At 44.4% G+C, this 14,370-nt stretch overlaps 1 protein-coding gene across 1 annotated transcript in view; it reads left to right on the top strand.

Annotated features, from left to right (window-relative positions):
* The window catches only part of SCN11A (sodium voltage-gated channel alpha subunit 11), a 128,143-nt gene that overhangs the window by 54,834 nt on the left and 58,939 nt on the right, over positions 1 to 14,370 (top strand). Inside the window, exons 4-8 of the mRNA XM_057555251.1 lie at positions 2,217 to 2,527; positions 6,013 to 6,133; positions 7,152 to 7,251; positions 10,761 to 10,889; positions 12,324 to 12,427. Coding sequence (XP_057411234.1) covers positions 2,217 to 2,527; positions 6,013 to 6,133; positions 7,152 to 7,251; positions 10,761 to 10,889; positions 12,324 to 12,427 — 765 coding nt within the window. The remainder of the gene's footprint in view (positions 1 to 2,216; positions 2,528 to 6,012; positions 6,134 to 7,151; positions 7,252 to 10,760; positions 10,890 to 12,323; positions 12,428 to 14,370) is intronic.

The raw sequence follows: 14,370 nt of genomic DNA, 5'->3' as shown, positions 1-14,370 counted from the left end.
AGAGGAGAGGAGAGAGAGTAATTTAAATAGTACGACCAATTCCATTATCCAGGAGCGTCCATAAAGAGCTTGACCCTGAATGAATGCAGGACAGAATGCACTGAATCTACGGTCCCATATTTGGTTTCTGTTGACATATGGCTCACACTTTGTGAGTACTGCATTACCCTTAGTGTGTTTAAAGACACATATGTTGCCCTTATCATGGCCTTTAAACAGAATCCAACTACTTTCTTCACTGAAGAAAGAGGTTCTATTGAATTTGTTGACCAGTGAGTTGGGATGCCTCTTCAACATGGTACCTCCCTAAGGGATTTGCAAAGGAAGTTTTGACTGTGTTTTTTTTTTTTGTTTTTTTCTTATGTGCTTTTTTTCAGAGGCTAACACGTGTAAGCTGTGATTTCTCTGTATTCCAGTGCTTCCTGGTTCTCTCCACTTGCAGGTCCCATCAGTGGCTTCACCTCCATGTGTTTTAATCTGAATCTGTTCCCCCAAAGCTTTCTCCTTCCCTAGTGCTCTCTATCTGAGCGACTGGCACTGTTGACTCACTTGCCGAAGCCAGGAGCCTTGACTCCTTCCTTGCCCTTAAATCCCTCTCTTCCCATGAATCACTTGTCAAGGCTATTTTTTAAGTGACTCTCAAATCCATCCACTCCATTAGGTCATCCTCAGTGGTTATGACCCGTTGCAACAGTTTCCAAGCTCATTTCTCCTATTCTGGCCTTCCCAACTCCTTCATTCCCCTATCCCAAGCCTATCCATTCTCACCAGTAAGAGGGATATTAAAAAAATGATAGTGTTACTCCTCTGAAATAACAATAATAGTAATAACCCACCCTTTAGTAACACTCCGCTACCCTCAGAGTGAAGCCCATGATCTTTACTAAGGATTACAGGCCCCCACATGCTCTACAGTGCTGACTGACCATTCCACTCCACACAATCTCCATTCTGGGCAAACAAAACCTGTTGATGGACACCATGTTCTCTTTCAATCAGGTGTCCTCGTACATGCTCTTTCCTCCCCCTGCAACACTCTAATGTCCCTTTTTTTCTTCTCTGAGACTTACATCTCCTTCAGGTCTCAGCTGAGACATTAAAGCTTCGGTAAGCCATCCCTGATTCTGCAAAACTGCTTAGATGCTTATCCTATGAACAGACATAGCACCCTCTATTTCTTTCCTATAGTAGCATTTGTCTTACTCTACTGTAGTTTCATGTCTTTTATCTGTCTTCTCCACTACAGCAGGCAGTGTAACTGTAGGGCCTGGAGGAGAGACTGAGGTTTTTTCACCATTAGTGCCTAGCACTGTGCCCGGAACAGGCTCTGAGCACATGGTTGTTGAATGAATAAACCAGTCCTATGTTGAGTTCCCCATTGTAATTCCTTGGAGTGGTGTGGGAGTCAATCCTAGATTGGCATTCAGTAAATTAGAAAGGAAGAAGATGCCTGGCATGGGGAATAAATGCATTCAACTTAACCACTACTGCTTTTTCTCAGAGTCTAGTTTTAAGCCTGAGGCTGTAGAGAAAGTCCTTGTAGAAAGGGCTGTCAGGGATAGGGGCTGGGAGAGCTATTATCCCATGATAGAGTGACCTATTAGCTTTGGCAAATCCTTTTTGCTTTCTTGGGGTCTCACTTCTGCCAGGTCTGGGTCTCAGAAGTTAGGGAGCTGGCAAAGGATCATAGATGTTAGTGTAAATGTTCATGCCTGTGTTTATGGCTCTTTTGTTTCCATCCCGTCACATTTCAAGAACTTTGCCAACCAAAGGTGAAGAAAGACTCATGCACTCATAGTTTTGATTTTACAACCCCTAACTATGGCCCATTTGATTCCCTATTCCTTCCTCTCCTGTTCACACTGTGGCCACTTGTCTACCATCTGCAGGTCCCATTTCAGTAGTTCAGCTGGTTCAGTCTTACTGTCTTCCTTGATGCTTGGGTCTCATTTTTAGAGACTGAGCTTCTTCTGCTTATTGATCTTGAACTCAGCTTCCCACCTATTTCCAGGTCCTCCAGGAATGATGACCTGCTTTGATCTCGCCTATGCCCAAAATTCTTTTTATATCCACAATAGTGGTCACCTCTTCTGACCTTCTTCACAGCTAATGAGTTCCCAAACCCCCTCACCTCAGTCTCAACTCTTGTAGACCCCATGATATGGTCCTTGGAGAGTGGAATCTCAGGGCAGACAGTGTAATTTTCTACCTCCCAGAGCTCTCTGAGGATCTGCTGCTTGTCTCTGCCCCGAGGGTGAAGATGGATGACAGGTGCTACCCGGTGATCTTCCCAGATGCGAGGAATTTCCGCCCCTTCACTCCTGACTCTTTGGCTGCAATCAAGAAGCGGATCGCCATCCAAAAGGAGAAAAAAAAGTCCAAAGACCAGACAGCAGCAGAACCCCAGCCTCGACCTCAGCTTGACCTAAAGGTGTCCAGAAAGTTGCCCATGCTCTATGGTGACATTCCCCATGAGCTGATAGGGAAGCCCCTGGAAGACTTGGACCCATTCTACAGAAATCATAAGGTACCCTCTGTGGGGAGGCTGGGGTGTTCTAACCATGTTCTAACCACCAGGTGTAATTGGCATTGCATGGATCGCCAAATATTGATCTTGGGGTATAAAGAGGCCAGACCCCACTTCTCCTTTGCTGTCACCCCCTGTCATTGCTTTCACAGTCCTGAGAATGGCTTTCAGTACTAATTTTCTCTCTGTAATAATGCATGTCTTGGAAAAGAAGATGAATGAAGACGAGGAGCAGCAGAAGGGTAAAAGGAGAGCAGAGAAAACATAAAATGGTGTCAGGAAAGAGGACTGGACTAGCAGTCAGAAAAGTTGGGTATAGGCCATTTCAAGTAATTGGATTTATAACTTTGGGTAAATCACTTCACTAATTCTCACTTTTCTAATCAGTAAAACGGGAATAATGCCTGCTCTTCCTACATTACAACATAGGCATGCTATGGAGCCTTTATAAACTGTAAAACATTATAAACTATAAGGCATTATACTGATATGAAGAATTAATATCACTGTCCGTGAATGTCCGTTTCAGCAACTAGAGTTTACCTTGAAAAACTCTTAGGCAATAGGCTTTTTAGGCTATTAAATGAGATTTATGAAGGTCAAAGCCCTAGACCAATACTTGGCACATAAGAGGAGCTCAATAAATGAAGTTTAAGAATATTGTAATCAAGTAGGCACATGCAGATTACATGTAAACTCCATGCCAATATGTGATAGGCTTGCTGTTTTATCTACCTAGATGTAGGGAAATTCTAGTAAAAATTCCTCAAAGGGGTTCCTAGATGAGGAAACGTGAGCTCAGGCTCTTCTGATGGCTGTTTGAAAGCCTGGGGCAGTGAGGAAAGTCCTCTACAGACCATCCCCTTTCAGGAAAGACTCAGAAGACCTGGCCATCATCATCTCACTGTGTGATCCAGCAGAGAATGGAAAACCCACTTTGCCAGACTGAAGACAGGGAGGAAGGAGGCTGGGGAGTTTGGGGAAAGTCCTGGAAAATATGGGATGCTGAGAGCATCCTTTTCTGGCACCCATGAGAAACTGACCTCTCCAAAGAAAGATTGCCTGGTTTGTATGTCCTTGAATTGGACAGACTTGGGGTTACCAGGCCGAATGGGGACTGTGTGATGGAAGAAAGCTGGGTATGAGTGGGAAGGACAAAAAAGGGGAAAAGAGGTGAAGGAGCAAAAACACTCCAATATTTCTCCTTCTCCTAATGCCCCAGAATTCCAGGGGCTTCTTGGAGGCAGAGTAGTTGGAGGTGAGATAACTCCTGGAGGCCTCCTTCTGCCTCTAGGCTGGGTAGGAGATCCAGGAGGTAGGCAGCAGCTTGGTGTTTTGCGGACAGTCCTGGGAGGACAGGCTCTGATCCAGCTGGGGTGGATGTTCTCGGACCATCTCTTCTCAGCCTGGGTCCTCCCTTTAAATCAAGAGACATGATACTTGTTCAGAGCTCTGCACACCCATGACCTAACACGTCAGTGCTCTCAGCAGTCACATGAGCTATGTGTGGTGTCATTAGCACTTCACCTTACAGATAAGGAGACAAAACCTTGATGGGGAAGTGGCTTACACCAGGTCAAACAGCCAGTTAGTGGTGGAGCTGGGACTCAAACCCAAGGGCTCTTTCTGTAGTCGCAGGTCACTTCCTCTCTTTCAAAGCTTCCATTTTTGAAGAGCTACAGGGAAAAGGGTGGAGATGTGTCAGCAAGCAGACAGCTTTAAATCATTAAAACCCTGGCGAGTGTAGTTAAATACACCATTAGTTGAAATATTTAAAGCAGTCAGAGGAGGCATTAATAAAATATCAAAATCAAAGGGCATAAAATGGATAACTAATAAGAACCTGCTATATAAAATAATAAATTAAATAAAATTCAAAAAAAAAATCAAAGGGCATAGAAGTAGAGCCATATCATGCCACCTATTAATCTGGGTGACCCACCTTAGGAAGAGGTTTGCTCTCTGCCCTAAAATCGTCTTTCTGTCCAAAGAAAGGGCACAGAATCCCCAAAGTGGGACCCCTGGGCTCATAGCTTTTAAAGAATCCTGTGGCCCATTTCATTTTGTTATGGAGGAAACAGAAAATATCCTCGTCCACATTTTCCCTGCAGCCAGATGGCCAGCAGACAAGTAAGTTCCAGCAACTCAGTGAAGGAAGTTGATGTTTGGCAGTGGCTGAAATTCTGGTATCTAAACCAAGGCGGCAGCTACCCCACTGTTTCTGGGCCTGGGTGACAAGACCTGTCTTTCCTGTTTGAGAATATGCTGGATTACATGTCAAGTAGTACTTTTCTGCAAATCTGAAAGGAGCAATGACACAGGAGACAGGAATGACCCTAGTTCTATGAAGGCTTTTATAACAGCCTTCAGGACACATAAAGGGACAGCCAGATGACAGTTAAATGGAAAGGGGGAGGTCTGAGGGTTGATGTTAGAAGCCTGTGAGTCATTGGTCGTTGTCCAGGTACAGCTTCAGGCCCAGAGCCCAGGAAGACATGCAAGGAGGAAACAGGTGCAGGTTTGGTGTTTTTCAGTGGGGCCCAACTGAACAGTGCACCATTTGGTGTGTCTGTCCTGGATTTGGCATCCCAGGACGTACCCACTACAGGCCAGTAGAGCCTCCAGTGATTGTGACAGATAACCAAAAACACCCACACACATTTCCATTGCCTTCTATAGGGCCTCCCCTGCCAGTCGAGAACCTCAGGCAGATTTGCCTATGTCCAGGGAGTGGGGGGGAATGGGAGAGCAAGTCTGGGAACCGTGATGATTTTTTATTGAAAATCCTCAAGGTTAGAAGTGAGTGGCAGACTATTTCATGTAAGACAGCTCAGGCATAACAATATAAACTCTCTAGGTACCTAACTATTCTAAGATTCATTACAAAGTTTTTTTTTTATTTAATATTATCTTTTATTGAAGTATAGTGGATTTACAATGTTGTGCCAACAAAGTTTTCATTAGTAATCAAAATAATTTAAAATAATCTGCCGAGTGTGAATGCTCAATTCTATTTCTGTCTCTTCAAGTTCTCTTCTAGTTCTTGTCTCCATAAATATATACCATGGAGTACAATACAGAGGGTTTTGTTTGACCCAGTTATTACTCTTCACCCCTTTTTTCTTTATTTGCAGGGCCCATGCGCTTCATTTCTGGGGCTTCCAGAGTATTTCACTGGGTGAACAGTCCACAGCTCAACAGTTATTTTGGGAGTGAGGGCTGACTTTCAATAGATCAGAGTCTTGGGACTCTGAGTGAGACCCAAGCCACATGGGGAGATCTCTTGGCTTCTAGAGTGACAGTGTAGGCTGGTCAGAAAGTACCTCTGGCCTCAGAAGACAGGTCTCCAATCAGAAGCTACAGTCACCATAATAAGACAAGCCATGCCTTAACCTGTGGTTCCACCGAATTTTCTCTGAATGATCTCATGATAAATATTGTTTGGTCACTGCATGTAATTCTATTGTGTTTGTTTTTTTTTGCAGACATTTATGGTGTTGAACAAAAAGAGAACAATCTACCGCTTCAGTGCCAAACGTGCCTTGTTCATTTTTGGGCCTTTCAATTCAATCAGAAGTTTAGCCATTAGAATTTCAGTCCATTCATATCCTTTTGTTGCTTCTTTTACCAAGTCCAGGTCACGTGAAGTGTGCACAAGCCCTAGGGGTTCACGTGTTTGTTGAGTGGAAATAGCTCATTCTTTTAACAAACACTGGGTGAGTGGCCCTGCTGTATGGCAGGGCTGTGCTGGGACTGGCACCTGTCTGGGATCCTGTGGCCTCAGAGGAGACAGGTCAAAAGGCAGGCAATTTCTTAGTGAGATGGGCAGTCTGGAAGTGGGAGTGTGGAGAGGCTCTGTTGTGCTTTGGAGGCATCAAGAATGGCCTCCTGAAGAAAGGAACATCTAAGTTGAGACCCAAATAAAGGGTAAACTGGCAACCTGTGCACTGTGTTTAGCTGATAAGTGAGTTGTGCTAGAACTACAGTGTTTAAAGCTTTTTTAGAAACACTTTCTAATGTTAAAAGTCCAGATTTTCAGGGGGTGAGGAGACACCAGGCAGTTTTAGATGGGGGGAAGGGGGGTGTGAAAAAGACGTGGGTTGGTAGACGGAAGTACTCAGGAAAACGGGAAGGAATATCTATTTAAGTTGGGTTCCCTAGAAGCAGAACCTGAGATGGGATTCTTATTTAAGTGATTTAGTGGGGGAGTGCTCTCTGGAAAAGGAAAAAGGGAAACAGCATGGAGCAAAAGGAGGAGCCAAGCAAGGACAGGGTCTCAGCTGAGCCCACATCAGGCATCAGCCGGAGCCACGGGGATCTCCAGAGCATGAATCTATCGCAGAGCTGCCCCGCCTGAAAGCCAGAGGCCGGGTTTTTGTAAATCTGTCGGTCAGACATGTGGAAAGGGAGTGTAGCCCTCTAAGGTGAGGAGGCTGCCATTCAGGCTGAGGACAGTTCTTCAAGGGAGGGGACAGCTGTGGGTTGTTCTCAGCCAACGCTCACAGTTAGAGGACAGATGCTCCTGCAGAAAAGGGGCCCTGCAGGGACCCCCGCAGCCTCAACTACAATAACTAATGACACATGCCATCCTGCAGTGTAGCTGCCTTAACGGCCCTGGTCACATTGTTCAGCATGTTCATCATCTGCACCGTCATCATCAACTGCGTGTTCATGGCCATGACTCGTGGGAAGGACAGCATTAACATAGATACTGAGAGTGCTGAGTAAGTGTTTGTCCTGCACGCATTTGTCCTATTTTTTTTTTTTTTTTAAAAACACTGGCTTTTTTTTTTTTTTTTAATAGCTACTTTATTTATTTATTTCTTTATTTTTGGCTGCGTTGGGTCTTCGGTTTGTGCGAGGGCTTTCTCTAGTTACGGCAAGTGGGGGCCACTCTTCATCGCGGTGCAGGGACCGCTCTTCATCGCGGTGCGCGGGCCTTTCACTATCGCGGCCCCTCCCGTTGCGGGGCACAGGCTCCAGACGCGCAGGCTCAGTAGTTGTGGCTCACGGGCCCAGCTGCTCCGTGGTATGTGGGATCTTCCCAGACCAGGGCTCGAACCCGTGTCCCCTGCATTAGCAGGCAGATTCTCAACCACTGCGCCACCAGGGAAGCCCTGTCCTATTTTTTTAAGCAAATAAACCTAAAAGAATTATGATTACCTCAGATTTTAGCTATGGAGAGAAGAAAAAGTCACCCATAATCCCAGATCCCCAACACAAATGCTGGCAGAGTCAGTTTCATTTTTGTATATGTACACTTACAATTGTCTTTAAAGGTCTTTTAAACCTACATTTGTAATAAACAGCACACATACAAATTTTATGTCTAGTTTTAAGTGGTCTTCTTTGTCCTTATGTAGGCTTAACAGGAGCCCATTTTGATGCCTATACAATATTTCATCAGGTGACTATGCCATAATTTACTTAACTACTCTCGTATTTTACTACTATAAATAGCATTGCAACAAGCATCTTTTGGTATAAAGCTACTTTAAAAAATCATTATTTTCTTAGAATAGAGTCTTAGAAATGGGTTTACTAGCTAGACAACCATGGCCCTGACTGGACACCCTAACTATGGTTGAACTGATAGTGACACACCCTAGAGGGCCTGATTTGCGTGGTGGGTTGAGGTCTCCCTATCGTGGAGATCTCAAGCCCTGCTTCCAGCTGGTGGGCATGGCTGTACTCCACAGCAGATGTCATTTTGGTCCACATGTCCCACCACTGGCAGGCTTCTGCTGGAAAAGAGAGAATGGCAGGGTGGGAGGTGGAAGGCTAAATGGCTAGGCAGAAATAACAGTCAGAGGTGGCTGTCTCATTTGCTTGAGATCTAGATGAAGACTTGCAGAACCCCACACATCTGTAATTACAGCCTTTTTTCAAAATACCTATAATTTTATAAATTATACCTGAGTTTAAAAGATGGCATTTCAGGGCAGACATTAATTAATCTTCTGTGTTTATTTGTCACCTAAAAGGTGAGCAGTTTAGAAAAAAGCTGAAGCAGAAGTAGCTCTTGCCCAAGGCAACCTCATGACCATTTCTGCTCTTGGACTTAGCTGCTTTGGGATTCTTCGAGTTCCCAAGACCTTAGTTCTTTAGCTTTGAGGGCTAACAATGGTTGGACATTCTACCAGAAAAGGTCCACTTCTTTTACTCTGAACCAGCAGATTGTTCGAAATGATTGTTTCTGTCCCAGATGTGGGACCAGCGTGTGTGTGTGTGTGTGTGTGTGTGTGTGTGTGTGCGCGCGTGCGTGCGTGTGCGCGCGCGCGCCAACCAAGCATATTTTTATTGGGATTATAACAAGAGAGTTAGAGTATTGTCTTTTGGAGGAGGAGGAAGGGGAAGAAGGGAAATAAATTAGAAGACAGAACATGATGAAGGACTAAAGGAATAAAATGGAAATAGTTTTTTAAAAAATTGTGATAAAATACACATTACATCACATTTGCCATCTTAATCACTTTTAGATGTACAGATCAGTAGTATTAAGTACATTCGCACAGATGTGCAACCATTACCACTCTCCATCTCCACAACTCTTTTAATCTTGCAAAATTGAAACTCTGTACTCATTAAACAATAACTCCCCATTCTGCCCTCCCCTCCACTCCCCTGGAAACCACCATTATACTTTATGTCTCTGTGTATTTGATTACTCTAGGTGCTTCCTGTAAGTGGAATCATACCATATTTGTCTTTTTAAACTAGTTTATTTCCCTTAGTATATGACCTCAAGGTTTATCCATGTTGTCACATGTGACAGGATTTCTTTCCTTTCCTAGGCTCAATAATATTCCATTGCATGTATATACCACATTTTATTAATCTATTCATCTGTCAGTGGACATTTGGGTTGCTTCTACATCTTGGCTATTGTGAATAGTGCTGCTATGAACATGGCTGTGCAAATATCTCTTCAAGACTCTGCTTTCAGTTCTTTTGTATATGTACCCAGAAGTGGGATTGCTGGATCATATGGTAATTCTATTTTTAATCTTTTGAAGAATCTCCATATTTTTTTCCATGGTGGTTGCACCATTTTACAATCCCACCACTAGTGCACAAGGGTTTTAATCTTGCCACATCCTCACCAACACTTGTTATTTTCTGCTTTTCTTAAAAAGTAGCCAGCCTAATGAGTACGAGGTGATAGTTCATCGTGGTTTTGATTTGCATTTCTCTGATGATTAGTGATATTGAACATCTTTTCATATGTCTTTTCATATGCTTGTTGGCAATTTGTATGTAATCTTTGGAAAAATGTCTATTCAAGTCATTTGGCCATTTTTAAGTGGATTATTTAATTTTTTATTGTTGAGTTTGTAGGAGTTCTTCATATATTCCAAATATTAACCTCATCAGATATATGATTTGCAGATATTTTCTTCTAGGAGTCTTATAGTTTCAGGTCTTTTTTTAATATTCACAACATTTTAATTAATTAATTAATTAATTAATTAATTTATGGCTGCGTTGGGTCTTCGTTGCTGCGCGCGGGCTTTCTCTAGTTGCAGCAAACGGGGGCTACTCTTCGTTGCGATGCACGGCCTCTCATTGCAGTGGTTTCTCTTGTTGTTGAGCAGGGGCTCCTCTTGTTGTTGAGCAGGGGCTCTAGGCACGTGGGCTTCAGTAGTTGTGGCATGTGGGGTCAGTAGTTGTGGCTCGCTGGCTCTAGAGTGCAGGCTCATTGGTTGTGGCGCATGGGCTTAGTTGCTCTGTGGCATGTGGGATCTTCCCGGACCAGGGCTCGAACTGGTGTCCCCTGCATTGGCAGGCTGATTCTTAACCACTGCACCACCAGGGAAGTCCCTAGTTTCAGGTCTTACATTTAGCTCTAATCCATTTTGAATTAATTTTTGTACATGGTATAAGGTAAGGGTCCAGCTTCATTCTTTTGCATGTGGCTACTGTGCTTTCCCAACACCATTTGTTGAAAAGACTGTCCATGTTGGCTGAAGCTTCTCTCAAGAATATGGCTGTGAAGCTAGGTGTTTAAAAGCAGCTTTACAACTTTATCCATGGGCCTCTTTCTCACAAATCCCAAATACCAGAACTTGCTTGAGGACCTTACCTTTCTGAACTTTGATTTGCTAAGACAAGAATGTTAAATGTCACGTTAAAATGGAGTCAGACCTCATGAAGGTCAGATCAGACAGATGGACTCTCTGTTTTTCACATAGCTTATCATATTTCTTCTTGTTCTGAATGATTTGCTTTGTAGGTATGTCTTCACTGGGATTTATATATTTGAAGCATTAGTTAAAATATTGGCAAGAGGTTTTATTCTGGATGAGTTTTCTTTCCTTCGAGATCCGTGGAACTGGCTGGACTCCATTGTCATTGCAACAGCGTAAGAATGTTGAGATTTTTACCAAAGAGACTAGGGGTGGGAAAGAAGCCCCTTGGCTTCCAGCAGGGCCCTGTGTAGATCCACATGACTGGCTGAGTGCAGCCAAGTAAAGCCTAGAACTCTGAGTGCAGTGTTGGTTGACACTGAACTGCACCATGTAGCCAACTGACCAGAGGCCTTCACACACAAAAATCCATATCTGGCCGCACCTCGAGGCTTGTGGGATCTTAGTTCCCCAACCAGGGATTGAACCCAGGCCCATGGCCATGAAAGCACCAAGTGCTAACCATTGGACCTCCAGGGAATTCCCCACAAATCCATTTCTGGGCCAACACTCATGGTCTTACTTTTTCAGCCATTTATTCACCAAACACTGACCTGTTATGGGGCCAGTCTCTGTGCCAGATATAGGGCTTGTGATAATGAAAAAAAATATATCATGCATGGTTCTCACCCTGTTGGAGCTCGCAGGTCAGAGGGGAAGTGAGGCATTTAATGACCATTATAACCTGCTACAGTGAGTGCTAGCATAGGAGCTGTGCATGATTCCAGCTGTTAGAGCATGGAGGAGGAATAAAGGGGTCTAGAACATCTTTGTCTACTGAAAGGTCACAAAGAGTTTCTCTCATGTTTTCTCCTAGAAGTGTTATTGTTTTGGCTCTTATGTTTAATTAAGTTTGTGGTCCATTAAGTTTGAGTTAGTTATTGTATATGGCATGAGGTGAGAGCTGAAGTTCTTCCTGAAGGAGAGGACATCAATTTGGCATCGAATGATGAGATTCCAAATTCATGAGTCAGCAAAATAAAAAGCAAGAGGAGCAATGGCCTATTGCCAGCACAATAATAATAAACCCAACCTTATTTAATTTGTGCCAGCCATTGTCTTAAGCACTTTGCATATATTTTTCTATCTAATATTCACGAAAGCCCTTTGAGGTAGTTACTATTTATTTCAGAGTTTTACATTTGAAGGTAAATGGTCAGGTGCTCCTGGTTATTGAGAGATGGTGTAGTATGTGGGCTCTGGAACCAGACCGCCTAGGTTCCTTCTGGGCTTGGCCACATGGTGAGACCTTAGGGAAGTGTACTGGGGCCTGGAACTTGGTAGCAAGTCAATAAATGTTTAAGATGATTTCTGTTATCCATGGATGTAGCCACAACTGCAGTGACTATTTCAAGGAATCCTCATCTATGTCCAAGTGTAAAGATTAGCTGAGAGCAGCCTCCTGTGCAATCTGTGGTCCATAGGGTCCATAGCAATAGACAGTGGTATTGCCAGGTCCTGACATGAAGGTGGGATTGGAAGGGGAGGTTGCAGATTTCATTCTGGTGGACACACACCTCAGGCTGTGCTTACTTGTGACCTTTGTGGAGATGTGCAGGGCAGACGCATGCCTGAACAAGCCTGGACTTTCCTTGTGCTTCGTCTTGTAGGTTTGTATCATATTCACCATATATCAAGGGCAGCAGCATCAGTCTGTCATCCCTGCGTACCTTCCGAGTGTTCAGAGCTTTGAAAGCAATTTCAGTAATTTCAGGTAAGTCACTCTAACTTTCAACACTGGCTCTTAGCAGAAGAGAATAGTTAAAATTTCTCTATGTCATGTAAACCACAAACTAACAAACTCTGCTTTATTCATTTATTTGATCATTCAACAAATATATATTGAGCACCTAATATCCACTGTGCTAGCTGCTTGGGATGTACCAATGAGCAAACAGACAAAGGTCCCTGCCCTCATGGAGTTTACATTCTAGGTGGGGGGTTGGGAGACAGACTTAAGCAGTAACTATAATAAATAAGTAAACTATATAGTGTGCTGGAAAGTGACATATGCCATGGAGAAATAAAATGGAAAAGTAGGCGATGTGGTGGCTCTTGGAAGTCACGGGGGGTCAGGGAAGCAGGTTGCAATTTTTAGTGGGGTGGTCAGGATAGGTGTCATTGAGAAGGTGAGATGTGAGCAGATTTGAAGGTGGTGAGGGAGTTTCACAAGCAGATATATGGGAAAGAGTATTCTGAGCATAGGAAGCAGCCAGTCCACAGACCGAGGACTATAAAAGACGTGGGTGGGGCTGGAGCAGACAGAATGAGGGGCCAGCTGGTGGAGGAGGGACCACAGAGGTGAAGGGGAGGCACCTAAGTACCGGGAAGACTTGGGCTTTGCTCTGAGAGAAATGGGAGCCATGCAGGGGCTTTGAGCAGAGGAGTCATGACCTGACCCAGGCTTTAAAAGGATTACTCTGGCTGTTGTGTGGGGAACAGAATGTGCGGGAGCAAAGGTAGAAGCAGGAAGACCAGATAGGAGGCGTGTTGGTCACCATGGAAATGTGCTGCTCAGATCTGCTGCTGCAGGGAGTGCAGTTGACTAATGGTCCCAGCTGGCCCCTCTCTGGATTCACCACTGCATTCATGTTCATGCCAAGATCACGCTTTCCTTGCATGTGGGGGCCGCTAGTGCAGGCCCACCCCTGAAGGGTTTGGGACTCCTCTATGGGGGACTTTGGCTCAGGGGCTCCTCAGCAACCAGGGTGAGACTGTCTCACAGCAGCACTGCAGTCTGAGGCACTTCCTGTCTATCCTGCTTCCTTCCTGCTCTCCTTTCCCAGGTGTCAGCCCTGTGCCACAGTCTGAGGCTCTCTCTGTCCCTCCACTCCCTCCCTCCAGATTACTCCTCACAAGCATTTCCCCAAGAAATCTCTTGCAATCCGGTCTCAAAGTGTCTGCTTCTCAGAGGGCCCAAACTGACACAAGGGGCCACTGCCATAATCCAAGCAAGAGGAGGTGGTGCTCTCAGATCAGGCGGTGGAAGAGGAGTTGGTGAATGGTGGTCAGATTCTGTATAAATTTGAAGGTAGAAACAAGAGGACTTCCTGACAGGTTGATTGTATACATGATATGAGCAAAAGAAGAGTAAAGGATGAGTCAAGGTTTTTTGTCTGAGTGACTGGAAAGATGGAATCATCACTGAATGAGAAAAGGAAGGCTGTGAGGGAAGCAGGCCTTGGGGGTCAGATTGGGAATCAGCTTTGCATGTGTTCTGTTTGAGATGGCTGTGAGACATCCAAATCAAAGTACCAAGTAGGCAATTAGATATATGAGGCTGGAGTTCCAGGACTGCAGATATCATTTTGGAGATTATGAGCCTATAGATGTTATTTAGAGCCATGGAATCTGATGAGATTACCAAGAAAATGAGCATAGATGGAAAGTAGAAGAGGACAAAGGACTGAGTCCCAGGCACTGAGACCTTAAAGGGGAGGGGAGAGAGGAGAAACCAGCAAAGGAGATGAGCAAGAGCCACCAGTAAAGGAGGAAAGAGAGCAAAAGTGGTCTCTTGGAAGCCAGGCAAGGAAGGAGCTCTGTGGATCAGGATGAAGCCAAGGACGAGGTTGTAAATATGAATTCCACTTTATCAAAAATGAGTTTATTATGGCACAGTCTTCTCTTCTCCTTCCCCTTTCCTCTCTTTCCTTTACA

Source organism: Balaenoptera acutorostrata, chromosome 10 (assembly GCF_949987535.1).
Source record: "Balaenoptera acutorostrata chromosome 10, mBalAcu1.1, whole genome shotgun sequence".
Taxonomy (NCBI): Eukaryota; Metazoa; Chordata; class Mammalia; order Artiodactyla; family Balaenopteridae; genus Balaenoptera; species Balaenoptera acutorostrata.
Note: the sequence above shows the minus strand (reverse complement) of the source record. Positions and strands in the feature narration are given on the sequence as shown.